A 23,762-nucleotide genomic window follows, 5' to 3' on the forward strand; every position below is an offset into this window, starting at 1 on the left:
GCTGGCCTCCAGCAACGCCTCTTCAGACCTGCGGTCAGGCAGCCTTCACCCTCCCAAGCCAGCCCTGCTTCCCAGCTGGAACACAGCGACAGTTCCTAGCTAACATTTCTGTTCCAGACAGTTTTTAGAGCTTTCAAGCCTTCATTAAATTGGAAGATGCACCACAGTGTTGACCTGTGGTCTCCAGTGAACAATTTGCATTTCAAAGAGCCCCTCAGACCGGGGCTCTCAAGTTTGCCAGGCCTCCCTCCTGCCCGGAAGTCCTTATGTGAAGGGAGAAAAAACTGGGGGGGAGTTCTCCCCAGTCCTTCTACCTCCCCCTGAAACCTTCTCAAACCAACCAGTAACCGCTGCAACCAGCATCCTAGCTGGGTATCCCTTTTATGTTTCCTTAAGGTTTTCCTTACAGTTCATTTCCTTTTCCCCTTCCCTTTTTCTTTTCCTTGGCAAACAGGCCTACTCCAAAGCCATCTTTTCAGATTCCTCTCCTCCTAGCTCCACTCCCCAAAACCTTCCTGCCTGCCAGAGCTCTCTGTCTGAGGGTTGCTAACCTCTCAGACTCTCTTCTCAGATATCTGAGCCAGTCAACCAGCTCCAAAACATAAGCCAGCTGGAACTCCTCCCCTCCTCCCTCATGTTCCTACAGGATATCACCAAATAAGTCCTCTTTCCATCCTCAATGTGTCCCCCAGCTCAGGTCTTCAGTGTATCACCATCGCTTCCCGGCCAGAGTCCCATCTCCAGTTAGCCCTGCCCGCCTCAGTTTGCCAGACAGCTGCCTCTCTCCTTGTGGTGTCTGTCTACTAAAAATGTTCACAGTCCAAGTACCTTAGCTGGGCTCCCTCCTTTCTTAAACACAAGGCTTTCTGATCCTGTTCTGTTCAGGGTTACTGTCCAGGCCCAGCTGTTTCTGTTCTGTTCCTCCTTGATGCTGCCTCACCTACTCATGGGGTCTTTCTCACCATGAGACTGCCATCGTCCCCAGATCCCTTCTTTAAGGGTTTTCCCAGGAGACAGGCAGCAGTGATAGATGTCAAAGGGGAAATAACACTTCCTCAAAGCAGAGAGCTCCCTGCCTGAAGCCCCCAGGACTCCAGGTCTCTGCTTGGAATCCCACAGAGCGGAGTCCACTTGGCATGGAGTGCCTGCTTGATTAAGTACTTCAAATGAAAAATAAACTAGCGGATGATTCCCCAAGTGGCCAGCTGGAACAATTTTAGTTCCAATGAGTAACATACATTTCTGAGAACCTGCAGGAGAAGACATTTCTCCACTCAATGCCTCTCTCCCATCACTTCTAGCTTAGAGATCTATCACCTGCCCAGCATACTCTGAGCCACACACACATCACACAGAATTAACCTGCAAAAGAATTAAGTCTTTTTCACTTAATGTCTTCGGGGAATAGAGATTATAAAATAATTCCTCTTAATTTTCAGCTCAGCAGAATAATTGGTATATTTTTATTTAAGACCTTGAAGCCAGAGTACTCATTTTCTCAGGATGGTGCAGAGAGTTTATTGATTAAGGCAGCAAAATGATTTTTTTGTGTCTTTGTACTATTTTTATTTTTTGTAACCTTTCTCTAAGTTTGAATTTATTTCAAATAAAAAAGTTTACGTTGAATTCAGGATGGGATCCTCAGTTCAGCTAGTCTCAGGAGAAACAGGAAGTCCCACCCAGGCTCCATCAATAATCTCTGTAAGCCTCATTCTGAGAGGTGAGTGTGAGAAGGGGGCTTCTGTATGTGTACTTCTGGCAGACACAGACTCTAAATGGACAGCTGACTCCAGGGCAAGCCCACAGAAAACTTCAGACCTCCAGGGATATCCCCTCTAGTAGGAGACTGTCTATTTTCCCAAACCACCACCAATCCTGGATATCATCTTTTCTTTCCATTCTTGCCAAACAGATGGCTAAAAACTGGAAACCTGTTTTGAACTGCATTGCTTTATTCTTGATTGAGGCTAAAGATTTTCGTCATTGAATACTGATTACTTGAATGTTTTGTGTGTGAATTACCTGCTTGCATCCTTGGTCTAGGCTTCTGCTAGGCTGTGTCTCTTTCATTGATCTGAAAGCTTGCTTTCAGTAGTCTAGATTTTAATCCACTGTCTGTTATATAGGTTGCAAAACATATCTATGGCCTGTCTTTTAACTTTATGATATCTTTTATCAGAGACATTTAAAGTTTTTACACAGTAAAATGTGTAACACCTTCCCTTTATGGTCTTTGGATTTTGTGGTTTATTTTTTTTATTTTAAATTTATTTTTTAAATTAAGGCCTTTTACATCAACTGGAATTTATTTTTGTATGTGGAATGTGTTAATCCAACTTTTCCCTGACATGAATACCCAGCCGGCCCACCACTGAGCTGCTCTGTGTTTCAGCGTGCCACTCCTGTCATACGATGCATGATATTCCCACAGACAGGGCTCTGTTTCTGGCTCTTTATTCTCTTCCACTACTCACTCCACCTATTTGCATGCTAACAGCACCCTGTTTTAATTAACTTCAGACTGTGTTTTCAAAGGGGCCAAGCCTATCTGGTATTATTCTTTTTCAAAGTTTCCTTGCAGACTGTGTTTCTAGCTAACTTTAGAATCAGCTGGTTAAAGTTACAGGAAATATCTTTTGAAATTCGGACCAGGTTTCCTTTTGGGGAGAAATAGCATTTTACAATACTGAGCCTTCCCATCCTAGAAAATCATAAGGGTCTTCAGTGCCTCCCACCTTCCTTCATTCAGTCCGGCACCTCATACAGCACAGTGCCTGGCAAACACTCAAGAAATACATGTTGAGTAATTAAAAAGTTTCTTAATTTTCTCATATAGGTTTGCATATATTTTGTAAGGATTATTCCTATATACAGTAGTCCTCTCTTGTCCACAGTTTCGTTCTCCGAGGTTTCAGTTACCATGGTCAAACTGAGGTCCAAAATATTAAATAGAAAATTCCAGAAATAAATAACTCACAAAATTTAAATCTCGCATCCTCCAACCCCATCCTGCCTGGGACAGGCCCCACCCAGTGCCTCCACACTGTATACACTACCCATCTGTTACTCACTTAGTAGCTGTCTTTTATCAGATCGACTGTCACAGTATCACACTGCTTGTGTTCAAGTCACCCTTATCTTACTCAATAATGGCCCCAAAGCACGAGAGTAGTGATGCTGGCAATTCAGATATGCCAAAGAGAAGCTATAAAGTGCTTCCTTTAAATGAAAAGGTGAAAGTTCTCAACTTAATAAGGAAAGAAAAAAATCGTATGCTGAGGTTGATAAGATCTTTGGTAACTTTTATTACAGTATATTGTTATAATTCTTCTATTTTATTATTAGTTATTGTTAATCTCTTCCTGTGCCTACTTTATAAACAAAACTTTATCGTAGTTATACACGTATAGGAAAAAACACAGTATATATAGGCTTCTGTGCTATCTGTGGTTTCAGGCATCCACTGGGGGTCTTGGGATATCCATGGGGTCCCCCACGGATAAGTGGGGACTACTGTAATTTATAGTTTTTGTTCCTACAAGTAAAAGGGACCTCTTTTCCACTACATTTTCTAACTGGTTGTTGTTGGCATATAAGAAAGCCATACAGCAGCCAGCCCGGTGGTGAAGTGGTTAAGTGTGCAAGTTCCGCTTCGGCGGCCTGGGGTTCACCGGTTCGGATCCCGGGTACAGACATGGCACCACTTGGCAAGCCATGCTGTGGCAGGCATCCCACATATAAAATAGAGGAAGATGGGCACACATGTTAGCTCAGAGCCAGTCTTCCTTAGCAAAAAGAAGAGGATTGGTGGCAGATGTTAGCTCAGGGCTAATCTTCCTCAAAAAAGAAAGCCATACAAACTGCTTTTTCTATGTCAATCTTATATCTAGTCACCATACTGAACTATCATTTCTAATAGATTTTTGGTTCTCTTGGATATCTAGTTCAGTAATCATACCATCTATAATAATGCCAATTTATTCTTTCTTTCCAATGTAAATACATCTTACTTCTTTGTGAAAATGTTTTGCCTTGGCTGGTCCTCCAGAGCAACGTTAACATAGCAATGATAGTAGGCATCCTTGTTTTTTTCCTCACTGTAGAATGCTTCTATTAAATATCTATGTAAGTAGCATGTCATTAAGTGTAGTGTTTGCTGTAGGTTTATAGTGGATATCCTTTCTTCATAATCTATTTTTTTAATGATTTTTTAAGGCTTTAATTTTTTTTGCCTTCCCCAAAGCCCCAGTATATAGTTGTATATTCTAGTTCTAAGTCCTTCTAGTTCTTCTAAGTGAGCCACCACCACAGCATGGCTACTGACGGACGAGTGGTGTGGTTCCACACCCAGTAACCGAACCTGGGCGGCCCAAGTGGTGAGTGCGCTGAACTCTAACCAGTAGGCAATCAGGGCTGGCTCCAAATCTATTTTTCATTTGCTAATAGTTTTCTATACTTATTAATGGGAACTGAGTTTATTCATTGTTTTTCTGGCATCTATCAGGTTGACCTTACGTTTTTTCATCTTTAATCTGTTAACGTGATGAAGTACTCTGCGTTGGTTAAAAGCATGAGTACCTCCTACTCTGGAGTCAGCCAGATGTGTGCTGGGACCCTGGCTCCACCGCTTTTACTGGCTCTGTGACCACAGGCATGAGTTACTTAACCACACTAAGCCTCAGTTACCCCTCAGTAAAGTGAGAATAATCATCTTACCTCTGATTTAAGGCATGTAAAGTAGTTGGCCCAGTGTCAACAAATATTGGCTCTTATTACTAAGGATATATTTCATAATGTTGAACTCTTTGCAAATAAGGTACAGAGAGGATGGCAAGCTAACCCACAGAAATCAACCACTGAAACTGGCATAGACTTCTAATAGGCTTCCGCGGCTTGTGAACTAATGAATGGGATTTGGGATGAGGGGCGTGAACTTCCTAAAAAATGGCACAAAATTCTGGGTGTATGTGCAGTTTCCTGGAGAGACTTCACAGCTTTCTCCAAAGGGGTCTACATCCCAGAAAAGTTAACTACTGTTTTAGGTTGGGGGAGGGTAGATGAGGAGGGAGAAACACAAGACAATGGTTAAGGGCAGATTACCGTGGAAAGTTCCCTGCCACGTGGAGGAAGCCAGGCACCCTGGTGGTGGAGGGACTCCCCTTGAGCCTTGTTCCAGGGTCACAGCAAAAGGACGATGGGGAAGGGAGTCCCAAAAGAACATTCCACCTTTTATTCTTCGTTGTCTTTCAAAAGTGCAAATACATTATTAACCAAGTCATATCTGCAGACATGTATGGACGGACTGCTCAGAGCACAGAACAAAGAGAAGCGTGCAGAGAAGGGGTGCTTGGATGGTACCAGAGGTCAGCCTCATCAATGTCAGACTTGCGCGGGCAGAGAGGCTAACAAGATCTCAGAGACCAGTCCTGCTTGGTCTTTTTTGTTACTGACTCCTGTTTTTAAGCTAATGAATTTCAAACTAGTTCATCCCATAAACTTCCAGTACCCTTTATCACCAACAAATGACAGCCAGATCAACTCCGTGACAAAAAGAAAACTGTGAAGAATTGTTATGATGGGGAGGAATGAGCAGGCACAGAAGATGATGCATGAGAAACAAGGCAGACACTAGGCAGGGCTAGAGAAGAAACAACGGGGATTCAAAGAAACGGCTTTTGGTCTTCAGGGACAGCACAAGAAGGGCCCACGCCAGGAGCACTGGCTGCTTCTATTCTGTTTTCGGTGTTAAGAATGTTTGATATTAATTTGCTCTGAGAAGTGATTATGTGAGGACCATAAAGGTTCAAATATGATCAGCCACTGCTGCCTTCTGTGTAGGACCGCATTATGTTTGTCCTTTCTGGAGCGTCTGGGGCTGGAGACCAGGCCCCTGTGCCCTGCCAACAGGTCTACTTAAAAGTAGTCACAACAGCGCCACTTAGAGAAAAGCAACAAACACCCTTCTTACCTGCCTAGGTGTTCAGAGCTCGGGCTGACCAGGTACATCAGATTCCGGAGGGTATGCAGTGGTTGTAATTGATCTAAATTTACATGCTAGAAAAAGCAAAACAAGGATTAATACTTTCAACCATGTAACAAATTAAAACTCAGCCCGCAGCACACTGTCCATACCTGAGAGAAGCACAGGTAAAGAATGTTGGCATTCAGCTTCTTCACCGCTCGAGTAAATTTCTGTCTGCTGAGATTTTCCCCACAAAATTCACTGTAAAGCAAACACACAATCTGTCAGGTTGTATTTTTTGGAGGGAATTCTAATGTTCACGTTAAGAGGTTTGTTCTGGAGAGCGTGCTTCACAGGACAGTTCAGGGTAAGACCTGTGCCGTCGCCCCGGCCCCTTAAATGAACGGCACTGAACGGAAACTTTCTAGGGCTGAACTGCTGCCCTCACAGCGGTTTCACTGCATCTATCAAAATTGCAACTGCACGCAGCCTTTGACCAAGCAATGCCACTTCTGAAAACTTATCCTACACAAATACTTTTCATACAAATACATTTCACACTTACGAAATGACGAATGCACAAAACTGTTCCTTGAGGTACAAAGAGGGGATGGGTAAGATCTTGGCACATTTATACAAAGGAAAACTCTGCAGCTGTCTACTTTATGCAGAATGACAGCTGAAAGCTCACAATGGCCCCAAGCAATGTGCACTCTCCCCTCCTCACTCGCAGCTCTCTCTCCCCAGGGCCTGGCACTCGCCATCCTCTCTGCCCGCAGCCTCTCTCCCTGAGGTTCCCACATGATCACATGCCTGCCTGCTGAAACACAGCAAGCCCTCCCCCCATCCACACGCCCTTTCTCTCACCTGCTTTAATGTTCTCCACAGCACTTATCACCATTGGACATACTGTTTATTTATTATTTGTCCCTCCATTAAAATGTAAGTGCCAAGAAGGCAGGGATTCTGTTCTCATTACCACTGTACCCCCCACTCAGTGTCTAGAACAGTGCCTGGAGCACAGTAGGTGCTCAATAAATATTTGTTAAATAAATACTTAAAAAGCAAAGTACATTACACCTTAGTATAGCATGGTAGCTTCTGTGTGTAAAAGGGGAGGGGGATGGTAATAATACATATTTATATTTGCTTGAAATGCAAGGATAACTGGAAGGGGGGTCGGAGGGTCTTAGTAGGAACTAGATAAGACTGTAAACCTTTACATTTTTTTGGAATTATAAACATTTTTTATTTTTAAAAAATCAAACAAAAAATATTCAAGTGTTACAGTTTACCCAGTTCTCACACATGAGCATACCTTCTGAATACCTGGTTTTTCCTTCAATTATTTTTTTCAAGTTGGAGAATTCTCTGTGGTCTTCTCAAAGACTTCAGGTACAATTGTAAGATAATGAAACAAATTTGCACAATAGCTAATGCTCTTGAAATTAATCTCAATATTTCATAGTCAGACTTTTTCTTGGTAATACTTAAATTCTTATTTTTGGGTTTTTTTTAAAGATTGGCAACTGTGCTAACATCTGTTACCAAACTTTTTTTTTTTTTTCCTTCTTCTCCCCAAATCCCCTGAGTAGACAGTTGTATATTTTTGGTTGTGGGTCCTTCTAGCTGTGGCATGTGGGATGCCGCCTCAGTGTGGCCTGATGAGCGGCGCCATGTCCGCGCCCGGGATCCAAACTGGTGAAACCCTGGGCCACCCAAGTGAAGTACACAAACTTAACCAATCGGCCACGGGGCCAGCCCCTTATTTTCAGTTTAATTAGAATAAATAAAACACAACAGGAACATGAGAGATCCGTGATAAAGATGACATCACCACTTTCAATTACTTGCCTGTTGCACAGCTTTTTGGGAAGATTCACATCAAGTATATGAGACAAAATGTTGACCAGCTGAGTTGCAAAGCACAATGCGGCACTGATTGTGTGGGCGGGGTTATTATGCTCCATGTCTAAAGTACAAAAACAACCACCATACACAAAACAAGGTTCATTTCAACAACAATATTAATGCATTTAGATTTTACGATTTGTAATTTTGTCATTACATTACTGATAGCTTGTTTTACTCCTTACTAATAAAAGGTCCATGGCCAGACATTAACGCTTCATCGTTTATGGTTTTTGCTCAGTGGAATGTAACCTAAGCAAATGGGCCTAAAGCGGCTCAGCATACATGAAATTAAAGTGTGACCTGCTTGGACCAAATAATGTAGTATTTAGCAGAACGATTAATGCCCAACTTAAATGTCACCTCCTCAGAGAGGCCTCCCCTGATTAGGCTATGGAAGAGCAGTCCCTTCCTCTGTAGCCATGCCCCATGGTGGTCCTCATTCTGTCCAGGGCATGCACTCGGGTATGGTGCCTTTGATCACCACCTGCTTCCCGGCCTCTCCACAGAAAGGCAAAGGGCTACACCTGTGCTGGTGACCTCGCCTCTGTACCACCAGCACTGCGCATGACAGAAAGCACAGACTCACTAACTATTCGCTGAAGGGCCAAATGAACAATCCTTCTCCACCAAAGAGAAGCTGCAGGTGTTTTAAAGGGTTTTTCTATTAGGGTATTTCAGGCTCCATTTAGGACTGCTAAAACAAGCTCTTTATAAAGTCAGAAACTATAGAAATGGGACTCAACGGGCTAAATACACTTCTTTAAACACTGAGGTCTTTTTATATAAATAAAGCAGTACTGACCCCCAAAAGGTGAAATATCTAAATACATATTTTCAGTCCATCCACTGATGGATAAACAAAATGTGGTATATCCATACAATGCAATATTATTCAGTCATAAAAAGAATGAAATGCTGATACATGCTACATTGTGGATGAAATCTGAAAACACTGTTTTAAGTGAAAAAAGCCAGACACAAAACACCATGTATTGTATGACCCCAATTATATGAAATGTCCAGGACAGACATCTCATCTATAGGGACAGAAAGCAGATTAGGGCCAGGAGGAGGGCAGAGAAGGAGTGACAGCTTCAGGCCCCAGCGTTTCTGTCTGGGACGATGAAGATGCTTTGGAACTAGACAGAGGTGATAGCTGCAAAACGCTGTGAATGAACTAAATGCCACTGAATTGTTCACTTTAAAATGGTTCATTTTGTTATACAAATTTTACCTTAATTAAAAAATACATATAATTATAAAAGTTTTCACAGACTATTTTGCTTCTTACCAGGTCCCTGTGTGGTTTTCTTCTCTTCCACCCAACTGTAGTAGGCAGAGTAGTCCCCATTGCTGGGAAGGCTAATCCAGGGCCCCGTAATGCTAATGCTGGTGTCCCCATTGTGATCGTCACAGACCCATCTCCCCGAGAGGTAAGTCGTCCTCCGGGCTTCGGCAAGCTTGCTCACAGTGCTAGAGGTCATGGCACTGTCACTCTCTGAAGACACATCTGCAGGATCTCTAAAAATCAGAAGATGCACATGGATTTCAAGAGACGGGGTTTTAAAGAGCATGCAACATACTCACCAGATTTGCAGAACATTGGAAAGATGCACAGAAGGACAGGAATCTAATTGGAATATACAGAGATAAGTAATTCTCTCAGAGATGAACATCAAACCAGCTGTGGCACAGAAGCGCACACCAGTGTGAGGAAGGCAGCACCAAGGCCTAGGGCTTCAAGTATTGTTAGGTTCTCAAACTCTTTGGTCTCAAGACCCCTTTTACCTTGAGCCAACCATGGCAGTTTGACATGTGGCAAAAGCGCTTTCTGCATACTTCCCATTTCATCAGATGGTACGTTAAAAAGACGTGTATGCAAGGGTCAAGACTTAGTAAAATTTAAATCAAGTTAACAATTTCTACTGTTGCTTCTTGATGTGAAACTGGCTTTTATTCAAACTGCAAGTACATGGTGGAATACAGTGACTATTAATATAGTTTGGTGTCACTGCCAAAATGTTAAGGTGCACAAGCTTCTACCCAGCATGGCTTTTGAGCCACCAGTGCAAATGTCAACATGGTGACAAAGGAAAATAAAGTGTATTATTATAAAAATAGTTTTGACTGCATGGACCCCCGAAAGAGTCTCGGGGACCCGCAGAGGTCCAGAGACCACACTTACAACTGCTGGCCTAGAGAGTGGCATGGGAATGAGAAGTCATAGCAGGTAAAAATGCACGGTGGAGGGAAGAACAAAGTGTGTTTGGGAGGCAAAGACGCTCAGTGCAGTTGTGTGTAGCATGCAGGAGGGCAGTGCCAGGAGACGGTGTTGGAAGAGCAGGCAGGAAATGGGCACACTGGGAGGGGCCTTCCGTGCTGCACTGTTTAGATTCTGTTCTCTTGGCCAGCGGTTCTCAGTCCTTTTTCCTTCTGCCACAACACACACGTAAGATAAGTCCAACTGGCTATCACTGATAACATGCGGGGCGAGAGTACTACAGCCAATTCTACGCCGGGCCTCTACTTCTTCTTTGTCCTACTCAAGGAAGTGTGAGAAATGTGAATGAACAAGAAATCTTATAGGGATAACTTCAAAACTATCAGCTTAAAAAAATTAACAGTGTATAATAATATATACTAATATAAAAGATTTAAACAGTACAGGTATAGAGGAGAAAGTTTTTCTCCATGTTTTCTCTTCTGCGACTTTGTCTTCAGTTGTCAGCCTCCTTAGTCTCCAAAAATCTGGACTGTGTCTGAGTCTTTGTTTGCTGTAAGGTGCTTTAACATTGATAGCTTGGCCCATCAAAATTTAATTTGGCATGTTTCTGTTTTGTCAGCTGTTTTCTCCCCAAAGGCCTGGCCAGCTGTCTTTACGGCAATTTTTGGATAATCCAACTTTCCCCACTAATCTAAAATGCCAGCTTAGGGTCTATTTCTGAACTTTCTATTCTGCTCTACTTTGAATCTTCCTTTTTATTTCTACATTTGCCAAATAATACTAAGGACAAATTACTTGGTAAGAATCAGAGAGCAGGTTTTCAAGCCAGAAGCAAGAATCAGACCTTTAAGCTTTTAGGAAGCTAACTGTGGCAACAGACAGAAGGACAGACTGAAGTAGGGGCAGTAAAGACTAGTAACAGTCCGAACCAGCAACAGTGCCCTGACTGTCCAATTCCAGGAAAAGGTGCTGGAAGATGAGGGCAACCAGAAGAGAGAGCAAATCCTGACGCTCAGTGAGAAAGCAAATGAAACTCTCCAGGGTAGTTTCCAAACCTGGATGATCATCAGCATCATCTGGAGAAGTTTAAAATAAAAGAATTCTGAGATGCACTGGGAGGTGTGTCCTCTGGAACCTGTATTTTTCAAAAGTTCCTGAGTGACTCTGATGAACAGCCAGGTGGGAACCACTGTCTTGTCCAACCCACTGACTCCTGAGGGTATCCATGCACTACCACCCTAGACTACACTCCCAGTATCCAGTGCTTGACAGCAGCTAGTTACTAGGAAACGGCCAAGTCAAAGTGTCATGCCCACCAAGTAAGAGACCCCAGCTCCAGGTGTTTTCTTCCATTTCAGCTCATCACTTCTTTTTGAAGTAGGCACTAGTATCCCCATCTAACAGACAAGGAAATAAGACTTCGAGGTTCAAGGTTGAAGAACCTGCCTTACAGCATACAACTAATCAACAGTCCGGCTGGGACTGCAGCCAACAGCGGCCATCAGATGGCTCCTGATCAGAAGTGTGACTCAGCAGCTCATCTGGAAGCTCCGTCAGAGGACACAGCCTCGGCCCCAATCCTCGAGGGCCACCACCCTTCCCCTTGGCCACATCCCCGACTTCGTGCAGTACATGCTGTGTGCTGAAGCAGATAAGACTTCAGTGTGACTACTAGGAAAACCAATGATCCCAGAACAAGGCCCAGTAAACAAGGTGCGGACATATTTGAGAAATACTTGATCTTTGGAACTTGATCTATTCCTAGAGGCAAAAGAGTCACTCACAGTACCTGACACCCGTCTTTACTTCCTCGATTGGAAAAATGACAGAGGTGAGCTCTAATATATGCGATCGCCGAAGATGTGCCAGACGTTCATAATGACTTCTTAAGTCAATGGTTTTTTTTTCTACCAAGTCACCAAGTTTGCGATTGTGCCTCTGAATCTTCTCCTTTTTCTCTTGATGCCGTTGTGCTCGAGTGTAAAGCTTCTGATTCTTTTCCTTGGTTTTGAGAAGGCCTTCAGAATCTAAAGGAGATAAATCACACTCAACAATTATCTCTACAAATAGTTCCTGGGAACTGCAGAACCCCACCTCGCAAGTCTAAGTGTCTTCCTGCAGCGCAAACTGGGAGGAAGTGAACCCTCAATAAAATTAACTCGATAATGCTCACTAAGTGGAAACCGAGAGCTTAGTTCAAGTAGATATGACACATAAAAGCAAAGGGGACCACCACTAAAATGACTCTAAATCTCCATCTGCAATCATCGTTAGCAAGAATAGCTCAATGATATCAAGTTTAAATTTAGCACAGGAAGTACCCAACTGTCTTACGGAAAGCACCAAAGAACAGCTATGTCGGGCAGAAAAGATAGCTAATTCAAGTTTGAAAAACTGCTGGCTACCTGATTTTCCTAAGAAACCTTTCAAGCGTGCGTTGGGTTACATTCAGACACCAAGGGTTAACCTCACAGCAGGTGGGCGTGCAGCAGAGAACTACACCAAGAGCTCTGAAAAGTTACAACGGAGTGCAACGTCCCCCAGTAGGGTGGGAGCACCTATCTGATGAGCGCCTCTCACCTGCCAGCGTTTTAGGCACTGCAAGGGCAACAAAAGCATCGCCACACAACCAGGAAAGGAGACCGACACTCATCCTGTCAGATTTCTGTCCTTTTTGTGGAGCTCCTTCAGGTTCTGCATCCGAACCTGCTAGGGTATTAGGTTGTAGCTAAACTTTGCTAGGGTACCAAAAACAAGTAGTAAAATCTCAGACAGACACCTTGGAGCAACTTAGAAGGCTCAAACAAGTTCAAAATCAAGCTCATTATTTTTCCAGGAAAGCTCCCTCTTGATACATTTTAAGCCAGGTTCCCTACTTTATGATTATTTTTGACCTGTCCACTGCCTTAATCCATCCCCCGATGGCCAACTCCATGAGCTGTCCTACAGGTGCTTATATCTAGTGATTTCTTCTCACTCCCACCATCACAATCCTAGTTAACTCTCACCAAAACTCTGCCTATCTCCAGCTTGACTCCACTCCACGCCTTCATGTCCTCTTTCCCTGGCTCAGTCTTCATAAACCGTAGCCAATGCTCAGCAGTTCTCCCCTGCCAATCAAACACAGACCAAGGACACCCTCGAGCCAGTATATATCCCCGTTCCCTCTGCACATCCTGTACTCTAGCCTCACTCAATGACTAGATGCTTCAAACCCTTTCCACAAGGTAGAAGTACTTAAACAAATGTTTGGATGGATGGATGCTGAACCAGTTATTATTCCCTAAATACTCACCCCATCTTGTTGTTCAAATCAACGTCTCTCTAGGAGTGCTACTTGCTCCTGTTCTCCGAATATCCAAACTGTGCTCATTCAGCAAAGCCCCTTTCCATGAAAGCTCCCCAGACCTCTCGCTCCTCGGAACTCTACGGTAATGTGTACACCCAACCTATGGCTTGCAGCTTAGTTCTTTATACCAGGTCCACCAAAGCCTCGCTGTCTCCTGACTAGAATATAACAAGCATCTGATAAGTTGCCCTCTTCGACTGAGGACCACCGAACTCAGGTATTTCGTTGTAGGCGTAAGGTTTCTTATAGTTTTCTTTCTCCTTAGATGCATCTCTTTAGCACCCTGGCTCAATGTGAATGTCCTGAAGGTTAAGTCTCTTACTTTCCAGCAAACTCATTCATTTTCATGATCTCCACTGAGCCCTTCACAAGTGCCCAAGTGAATCTCTCTAGCCACAGCCCCAAGTCACATGGTGGTCAGATTTTCTGAGGATAGTTTCCAATTTAATATCATGACTCCTCACAGGAGGCAGGAAATCATCAGTTACCCACCTGCACTAGCACAGACTCAGCATACAGTTTAGTTTATCCTTTTCTCCATGCCACCTCCCCCTACAGTGCTGCCATTTCTGTAATCTACTCGTTTGTTTGGATAAATAACTTTGCAGCACAAACCAACTCAACTCTGAATCCAACTTCCCTATCTATGCCCTATAATGTATCTGTATTATTCTGTATCATGACATCTTAAGTCAAAAGAGTCTGGAGAAATATTCAACAAGCTCTACAGGTTATAATTTAGGCCCTTTTCTGAATATATGTGGTATTTCAACAACAAAGTTTTAAAAAAAGAAGAAAGACTATTTGTGGGTAGCAAGCTCTTAATCTGTGGCCCTGAGTGCATGCATAGCTTCTGGAATCTGTTAGCTCTCTTAAAATGATTTGCAAAATTTTGAGTCTAGTCTAGAGAGTAGCAACTAGACTGCATTTATGTTCTAAAGACCAGTGGTTCCCAACCCCGGCGGGTCATCGGAACCACCCAGAGCAGCGCTACTCAAAGTGTGGCCTATGGATCTGGGCCTGCCTGCAAACTTTTACCAGTCAGACAAGAGGAGTACAGACATACAGAGTAAGTTTAGAAACTTTTTTCTTTGACATGGTAATTTAATATTGCCAGGACATCCAAGTATGCAATCATTTTTCCAGTAATTCATTTTATTGTATTTTACAAAAGCATCAGTATCAATTTATGACAGACTGGAAATTAAAGAGAAAAACTGGTCTTTCACTACAAATAGTTTAAGAACCAATGACCCAGTCCCCATGCGGGAGATTTTAATTTCCTACATCCAGGTGAGTCCCAGGATTCTCTGTCTAGATTTCAAAAAGGTCACCAGGTGACTCTGATGATTTGCCAGGGATGGAAACCACTGTTATAGAACCATATCTTTTATTTTCTGTGGTTGTTGCTTTTTTGGGTGGAGAGGGGGCTAAGAATCCGTCAAAAAGAGCTGATCAAGGTTATAAACTTGCTCATCAGAGAAATGTGCAAGCTCAGTAAATTCAGCAACTTCACGAGGTTCACAGATGCCCAGTGGCAAACCCCTGGTGTAAACACAGGGGAAGATGGGGAAAGAGGGCGAACTGATGCTGAGTCACGAGTCCTGCCACTGCCACTGAAGCAGAGCCTCTGGAGGATGCAGGCAAACCTCGGTGGATAATGGGCTCTCTGTAGCTCTGAGCACCTCTTCTCATGCTGCCCTGTGTCTCTAGCTTGTTATCCTGTGAAACTTCACAGGAGCGCTTTATCAGGACCAACACTTTCAAAGGAAGCTTTTACATCCACTATAAAACACTTGCTTCTGAAAGCAATGAGTAGACAAGAAAGGGATTCACAAAGTATGACAGTGACTCATTCTAAACTTTAAACATCAACCTTCAGAAATACATAGACTATTTCCAAGGATACAGGATTTCTAAGAGGACTCTCTTAGATTTTGACAACCACCTATGATAAAGTATGAACTGCACAAATATATGTAAGACTAATACAGATTAAAATATGTATAAAGCTCACTGTGGGAGAAAAAGCCAATACTCTTTACTTCTAGTACAAACTAATAATTATTGTAAGTAAGTACCAAGTTAGACGCTGAGCTGCCTGTTAGCTAAGGCAGATGGGAAACATTCCCCAACCTTTTTAATTGAGTAAGGTAGTAAATTATTCAAAGGTTTTTACACAAAAATTTCTTATACACATGTTTTACAAGGAGAGGAAGGCAAGTAGTCAACTTTCCCAGGTCGCTGTTGTCTCCCAACCCTCCTGTCTGTCTTTCCGTCTCTGGTTTACCAATCCCATGAAGTTCCACACAGGCCCTTTATCAGAGCTGCAGGGAGGTGGGCAAACTACTTACTTTTCTTCATTTCTTCATTTCCTTTACATATTGTTTGTTTCAGCTGCTCAATCCTCATCTTGCAGGACATTATTTTCCACCTCTTAAAAAATATATGCAATAAATATCAGAAACAGTTGTCTCTTATGATTAACATGATTATCGACCTGGTATCACCACTTATTTTCAGCTATATCTTAGAAAACATAATGAAGAAAAGACCAATATAATTATATTTATTATAGCTTTTGTAACGATGGTAGATTACAAAAAAGATAAAATGTTATTCTGGTTCAATGCAAAAGCTGCTAGGAAATTAAGAGAGAAAGAGACATTCACACCGTTCTTTTCTATGTGTTAATGAACATAGAGAAAAGTGTTGAAGGATATTCTCTTCACATGCTCTGTCTAATATAGCTTTTGGTCCAATATAGCTTTTGGATTTTAAAAGTCAATTAAAATTACATAAAATTAAAAAATCCAGTTCCTTACACCGCCCACATGTCAAGCGTTCAACACTATATGTGACTAATGGCTACCACATTGGTTGGTGTAGATAGAGGATATCTGCATCATCACAGAAAATTCTCTTGAGGCACTACTCTAGAATCTCAGAAAATTCTATTGAGGCACTACTCTAGAATCTCAGTGCTGGTTATGGAGGTGACCATCAACATCACTGTATTAGCTCACTGATAGAATAAGCAAGTATTACTTGCAAAATAATAAAAACTGCAATAAAACAGAAGTTAAAAAAAAGTACATAACTCACATAAGATTTCTGGAAAAGCCTGAGAAAATTATATGAAACACGAAATTGCCTCTTTACATTACTGGGATTTAGGCACAGCTCCCCCCAAGGTGAATAAAGGATCAGTAAAAACGTGACCTAGTAGTAGTTAGTTAAAAAGTATGGTTATCTATTCTATAATGCCTCCATAAACGTGGGTAATTAAAACTTGAACAATGTTCAAATGTTGATGGCGTCTGACCCTTGTCTAAGTAGTCTGCTGGTACGAGACACAGAGCAGATCACAGAGATGCTCCAGGGGGAAAGTCCAGCCCCGCCAGGGGACTTGAGAGAGGCATCTGAAAACAGATCGTGGTGACTGATGGGTTCAGAAATGAATTGCAATGGGACATCTGCATTAGTCTTTCAGAATCAATATTGAATTTTGATACAAAAACTAGGAAATAGCACAGGGAATTTAGAAAAATGGGAATGAGATTCTTCATAAATAGCCTTTTACGCTCTTTTTCCATACAGCATGTTTTGTTTCTATATCATTCAGAACATGACCTGAATGCACTTGTATCACATATTAAGTATTATTTACAAATTATGAATGATGCTTATTATTGTAAAAAAATTAACCACCACAGAAGAGAAAAAAGAGAGTGATTGTTAGCCTGACTCCTTCCCACTCTTCAGGGGTAATCTCAATTAAAGTTGGATGTACATCTTTCAGATTTTTTTAGAGTATATTTATATTTAAAACACATACTTACACAAATGAAATCATACTTTACCATAGCCTATTTTCTGTTTGTTTTTCATTAAAAAACATATCTTGGACATCACTCCATATCAACCCATGTAGACTAACCACATTCTTTTTAACAGCTACGCAGAATCATAATTATTCTCCTCATCCTGCCTGATGAGCATTTACATTATTCATGTTAACTTCACTATTAGTGATGCAGACAACCAGCTTCTTTGTCCATGATCTCTGCATTCATGTGCATTTTCTTAGGAGGAACACTGCCAGATATACCACACGCACATGCACAAAAAACTCAACAAACCACTACCAAATTGTCCCCCGAATAAGATCTCAACGTGTGCTCCCACCAACAGTGAGGAAAAGTGTTATCAATCAAACTCCTTATTTTCATACGTAGTACTCATTTATTTCCAAGTTTGTGTTCATTTTGCTCAGGGTCTTTAACATACAGAATTTTCAAATTTTTATGTAGTCTGCCAAAAGGTTTTCCTTTATGGCTTATAAAGGTCTGCTCACTGCAGATTACACACTCATGTTTTAATTTTTTTATGAATTTACTTTTCACATTTAATCATTAACCCATCTAGAGAGTGTGTGTTTATGATGAGCAAGTAAACACACAAAAGATAGCCCGTTGTTCTTGTATTTCTGTCAATACCAGACTTTATAATTAGCCTTTATTATGGTTTCATAATTAATTGCCAATACCCTGTTTTTCATATCTAGATGAAATATTTGAGAAGCCTACACTACAAATATATTCAAATAGAGGGCTGCCAAAAAAATGATCAAAGATAAATTTAAATTCAAAATGATTTCTTAAGCTCTACCAACTTAAAAACATGTAATCTCAAGTACAAGTAATAGTATTTAAATACTTCTTACAGCTTACCAACTGATCTGTTATCCATTTTCCTTCCATAGCTTTTAACACTCTGTATGGAGAAGAGACAAAAAAATAAGCTTTTAAAATAATAAATTTTGTGAAGCTCAAAAACACAGTATCAACCACTGTTTAAACCTTTCTTTTTTTTTTTGAGCAAGATTAGCCCTGAGCTAACATCTGCTGCCAATCCTTTTTTTTTTGTTTGCTGAGAAAGACTGGCCCTGAGCTAACATCCGTGCCCATCTTCCTCTCTTTTATATGTGGGACACCTGCCACAGCATGGCTTGACAAGTGCTACACCGGTCCACACCCAGGATCCGAATCAGCGAACTCCGGGCCACTGAAGCAGAATGTGTGAACTTAACCACTGCACCACCAGGCCGGCCCCTCAACAACTTTTTAAAATAAGTTCTTAGAAATGGCTCGAAATATCAAACTGGGGCTTAAGCATTTAAAAATGTTTTCCAAATTTCCTGTTCTCTGCACTTTTTTTCTCACCTCCTTCCTTTTGCCCTCTTCATACTGCCCAGAGCCTTTCTACAAACCTTCACAATAAACTTCCTTAATAGCCACAGCCTTTGTCCTCAGTCATAATCAATAATCTTCATCAGTCATAATTAATAATGACAGTTACAAGAGAATTCACGATCTAAAATGCTATGATCGGTTTCCAAAGAAATGGCACAAGCCAGTGTCTGCAAAGATTTGTTCTATGGGATAATGTCCTTTGGGAAAAAATAAAAGTGTATGTGATCAAGTGCGTTACAGAAGTGACTGAGCTAAATAAAGCCAAGCAGGTGTCTCCACTGCAGGGCAACTCAGGAGACTCACTCTGCTCAACAATGTGTTCATCAGACCCGGGGGGTGTCTGGAGAACAGTGGCTAGGTCAGTCTGGGACAGAAAGTTCTATAGGAGACAATTCTTAAATCCAGAGGGTGAGAAAGTCATCAGATGTGCTTGTGAATAACTCAGATTCCCGGGCCTCCCCTCAGACCTGCTGAATCAGAATATCTGAGGATAAGATTTCACGAATCTGCATTTCTAACCGTTACCTCAGTTAATGAATTCTGATGCAGATAATATGCAGACCACACTTTGCAAAACACTGATACAGAAGAAGAACAGTAAACGGAGGCAGTGATGTCCTACCGGAGGCCCCATCACTAATTCAAGTCTAATATGCCTACTGTCCTGGGCCCATTTGCCACACGCCAATTACCAGGGCCAGGGGTTTGATCCATCCATCTAGTCACTGAGTGCCTGCTGTGTACTAGGCACTGGGTCTGATCCCAGTAGTCTCTAGAACCTGATAATCTCTCCTATTTTGCTCCCCCAGATGCACTGCTCTTCCCCACTTTGACATGGTATCCTAAATTCATTAAGGTAGCAGTCCATGTATCAGCATACCACAGCACTGAATTAAACCACATGGTGACCACAAATTAAAAAGCAAAATGAAAACTCACTCTTTTTGAAATTCTTCTTGCTTGCTCTTAAGTTGGCTTAACCTTTCCTTCTTGTCTACAAACCTATAAGAAAAAAATTCAGGATTTTATTTAAATGTTCATTTATTCAGTTCAATGAGATTATGCAAAGTCCTGAGAGTCAATCATTTCTGGAGACTCATCTGGAAATGTTGCTGTCCTCCAAGTAAATATACATCTTCTCAATGGGATGCACATAGCTGCTTACTATTTGGTTATTTTAAAACTGACTTCAAATTCTCAGCTTTAAAATTCTTTCATAAATTTATAAAATGTGTCTATAGGCTTTTCCCCCTAGGTTAAATTATCTTCCAAAACAGGCATATCAGATCATTAAAGTGAATGTGAATTCAAGGAAACTGAGGCTTCTCTTACAAAACTAATTTTAATTAAGCTTAATTTAATCCTGCTCTCACCTGTAAATTGATTCCTTATAATTTTTAAAGCGCACACTTTTTTTCCTCACTGATTTCACTGCTAGTCATTATGGGCATTAAAGTTACTCAGTAAAAGCTATCAGCAGGGTTATCACATTGCAGTTCATTTTCAGTTTGTCAGTCTTCTACCCCTATCTCATTACTTTCTTACTGCTACTTTGTTCAGGGTTTAGTTTGCCTTTTTTGTTTTGCAGTTTAAGGTGGAAACTTAGATCACTGATTTTAAGCCTCTCTCTTTTTAATATAACCATATAAAGTTATAAATTCCCCCCTAACTATCGCTTTAGCCAAACCCTAAAATTTTTGATATGGTGCATTTTCATTATTATTTAGTTTGAAATGTCTAATTTTCCATAAAATTCCCCTCTGATCCCTAAGTTATTTAGAAGAACATTGTTTCATTTCCATATACATGGGCTTTATTGTTTTCTACTTTAATTCTCATGTGGTCACAGAATATTCTATGAGATTTCAGTCTTTTGATTTGAGACTGACTTATGGCCTTGCATATGGTGTGCCCTGGTGAAAAGTTCCACGTGCACTTTACAAAGGTGTATTCTACAGCTGTTGGGTAGTATTCTACAAATGTCAACTAGCTGTAGGTGGCCAACAGTGTCATTCAGATCTTCTAGATCTATGCTGTTCAATATGATAGCCATCAGTCACATGTGGCTACTGAGTACCTAAAGTGTGGCCTGTTGCTTAATAAGAATTTGGGTAAAAAAAAAAAGCGTATGACTAACATCATGAAACTGATCTTGAAATGAGCTAACAGTGGCTCACTATTTTCAAGGAAAAAACAGTAATTCCAGATGCTACAGTACATGGTCTGGAGTCCAAAGTTAGGCTTTGGCTGTCTCCTGAATTCCTAGCCTAAATGAAAACAATTTAACAGAACCATAACAGCTCTAAAAATCTCTTAAGATAATCCAGACATAGAAGTCTCTCTAAAATACTATTTCTAAAACCCCACGTTTGAAACATCCCCAAAGGTATCTACTTCTAAACAGAAGGGGTAAAATGGTCTAATTATGATCCTACCATTTCAAAATCAGTCACTGAAAATGTACAATATATATTAAACAAAAAAGAAAATTAGGCCATGTGTGGCACAATTATATACTTATGTGACTAAATTAAAATTAAATTAAAATTCAGTCCCTCAGTTGCACTGACCACATTTCAACAGCCACATACAGCTGGCGGCTACCTTACTGGACAGTGCAGATACAGAACATCATTGTGGAAAGTTCTACTGGGTAGCACTGCAATGGCTAGTAAGGTGGTAACTGCATGAAACAGTACTAGAACATTCAGAAACTAATGTGAAATGCAGACAAACCCACAGGTTCATCAATTAATTTATCAGGCATTTACTGTGTGTCTGCAACTTAAAATAAAGCATCTTCCAGAATATTAAGAAATCTAATTATATATTCTTCTGCAACTGACTGTGTATTCTTGGACATATTACTTAATTGTTATATGCTTCCACTTCCTTGTATCAAAAATGAGAAACTAATATTGTATTTATTTCCACCTCACTGAGGCAATGTGGTGATTCATGGTCCGATAACCTGAAGAAGACAACAACCTTGCAGGATTCATCACACCATGCTAACAAAGGACTGACGGGCGGCGGATAACATCTTGCTGTTAGAGGCTATAAAAGTTCTCCTTTCAGACCTGTTGTGAAAACGCCACTTTGCACTAAAACAAACTGGGATGACAAACAACTCTTTCCAGCTGTATATCAAGCTGGTTGATTCTCTTGGGCTTTGCTAAAAAAACAAACAAACTTAAAACATAAACATACAGATGACAGCAGAAGATAATGCCCACTGTATCAAACTCTTCATGAGTATTGTTATTCTTCACGAAAGAAATTAAAAATAGGCGGGATTAACAAAGCTAAGCAGCAGATGGTATCAAAGAACGCAGCTGGGTCAACATTTCAACAGCTCATCAGCACACTCATCCGTTCTCTGCATTCTCCATCCCACCACGCATGGAAATAGATTAAAAATTCATTCCGGGGGCCAGCCCCGTGGCCAAGTGGTTAAGTTCACGTGCTCCCCTTCGGTGGCCCAGGGTTTCACCAGTTTGGATCCTGGTTGCAGACCTGGCACTGCTCATTAGGCCATGCTGAGGTGGCGTCCCACACAGCACAACCAGGGCCCTACGACTAGAATATACAACTATGTACTGGGGGACTTTGGGGAGAAGAAGAAAAAAAAAACAAAAGAAAATTGGCAATAGATGTTAGCTCAGGTGCCAATATTAAAATAAAAATGTGAAACGCTTATGAAAAAAAAATTCATTCCTCAATTCTGTGCTTTCTCAATATGGTTTCCAAGAAGTGGAAAGATTTAATAGACAGTCATCAAATTCAAACCAGATTTAATGATACATATTTTACCTTAAAAAAAAAAGGAAGGGCGGAAGAAATATTTTATGTACTATCCTTCAAATTGGGTATATTAGATAAAATATCTTGTATATTTTTCCATGTCAGAACCTATAGATTATCCAATTCTTTAAGAGGTACACAGAATTTCATTGAATGGACATCATATAATTTACTGATGAACACTGCCATCACTTTCAAATTTTCACTATTATCAGTAATGCTATAAATGAATATCCTAGTGCATAAATCTTTACAAGCTTTTAGGTTTGTCTATGAGAAATTCCTATAAATAAAATAAAGTGCTGGGTCAAATATTTACATGCAAAATTCTGGCAGTTATCTTTAAATTCCCTCTGAATCACTTCATATAATTTTCAACCCTGCCAACAGTAACAGAACCTGTTTTCTCACACTCTTCCAAAACACTGCACATTTCTTTTTGTCTTTGCTCATCTATTGGCCTCCTACACCTACCTCCCAGATAGTGCATAACACATGCATTAGCTCTTCTTTAGCTCATTATTAGAAATGTGACCGTCCTTTCCTATCTCACCGGCTACTTTCTTTTCTTATTCCCCTAAGTCCTTTGTTCATTTTTATATATATATTTTTCTAACTTTATTTATGTATTTATTTATTTATTTATTTAGGGAAGACTGGCCCTGAGCTAACATCCATTCCCATCTTCCTCTACTTTATATGTGGGATGCCTGCCACAGCAATGGCGTGCCAAGCGGTGCGTAGGTCCGCACCCGGGATCCGAACTGGCAAACCCTGGGCTCCTGAAGCAGAATGTGCAAACTTGACCGCTGTGCTACCGGGCCAGCCCAGATTTTTTTCTTTAAGGGTTATTTGTTAGGGAAATAAGCCATTTTTCTTTCATACATCTTCAAATTATTTTTTTCAATCTGCTCTGACTACTTATGTTTCTGCTCTACAGAATTTTCCAAACTTTTATGCAGACATTTATTATTTTGTTGTTTAATGACTCTAATTTTGTGTTGTTTTCAGAAAGCAATCTGCCAGTGAGGCTGTAACCACGCCCCATGGCTTTTGCAACATATTTCTTATCTTTTCTCTCCCAATTTAAAAATGCCCACTATATTATTTACCAAATTTCCCCATACTTATCTTTGTTTATTTTCCCTAAAACAGTACTCCCTTAAATTGACTTTCAAACAGTTCCCCTGCAATAGAGACTCATGAGGACAAAAAGCTGGTGGTCACACAGCACCTGGGTGGTACAAAAGATGG

At 41.0% G+C, this 23,762-nt stretch overlaps 1 protein-coding gene across 4 annotated transcripts in view; it reads right to left on the reverse strand.

The window, feature by feature from the left end:
• ATG14 (autophagy related 14) overlaps positions 1 to 23,762 on the reverse strand; it is a 53,415-nt gene that overhangs the window by 20,039 nt on the left and 9,614 nt on the right. For 3 of the 4 annotated variants that reach the window (XR_011432076.1, XR_011432075.1, XM_001914860.6), the window contains exons 2-9: positions 19,644 to 19,706; positions 18,183 to 18,225; positions 15,804 to 15,885; positions 11,890 to 12,127; positions 9,168 to 9,397; positions 7,817 to 7,934; positions 6,133 to 6,223; positions 5,969 to 6,054 (exon numbers count right to left, since the gene is read on the reverse strand). Coding sequence is in view for 2 of the 4 variants with exons in the window: in XM_001914860.6 (XP_001914895.2) it covers positions 5,969 to 6,054; positions 6,133 to 6,223; positions 7,817 to 7,934; positions 9,168 to 9,397; positions 11,890 to 12,127; positions 15,804 to 15,885; positions 18,183 to 18,225; positions 19,644 to 19,706 (951 nt within the window). In the remaining 2 variants the exon portion in view is untranslated. Of the gene's footprint in view, positions 1 to 4,144; positions 5,244 to 5,968; positions 6,055 to 6,132; positions 6,224 to 7,816; positions 7,935 to 9,167; positions 9,398 to 11,889; positions 12,128 to 15,803; positions 15,886 to 18,182; positions 18,226 to 19,643; positions 19,707 to 23,762 lie in introns of those variants that run through there. The other variant, XM_070249695.1, reaches the window with a different exon arrangement.

This window comes from Equus caballus, chromosome 24, assembly GCF_041296265.1.
Source record: "Equus caballus isolate H_3958 breed thoroughbred chromosome 24, TB-T2T, whole genome shotgun sequence".
In the NCBI taxonomy this organism is placed as follows: domain Eukaryota; kingdom Metazoa; phylum Chordata; class Mammalia; order Perissodactyla; family Equidae; genus Equus; species Equus caballus.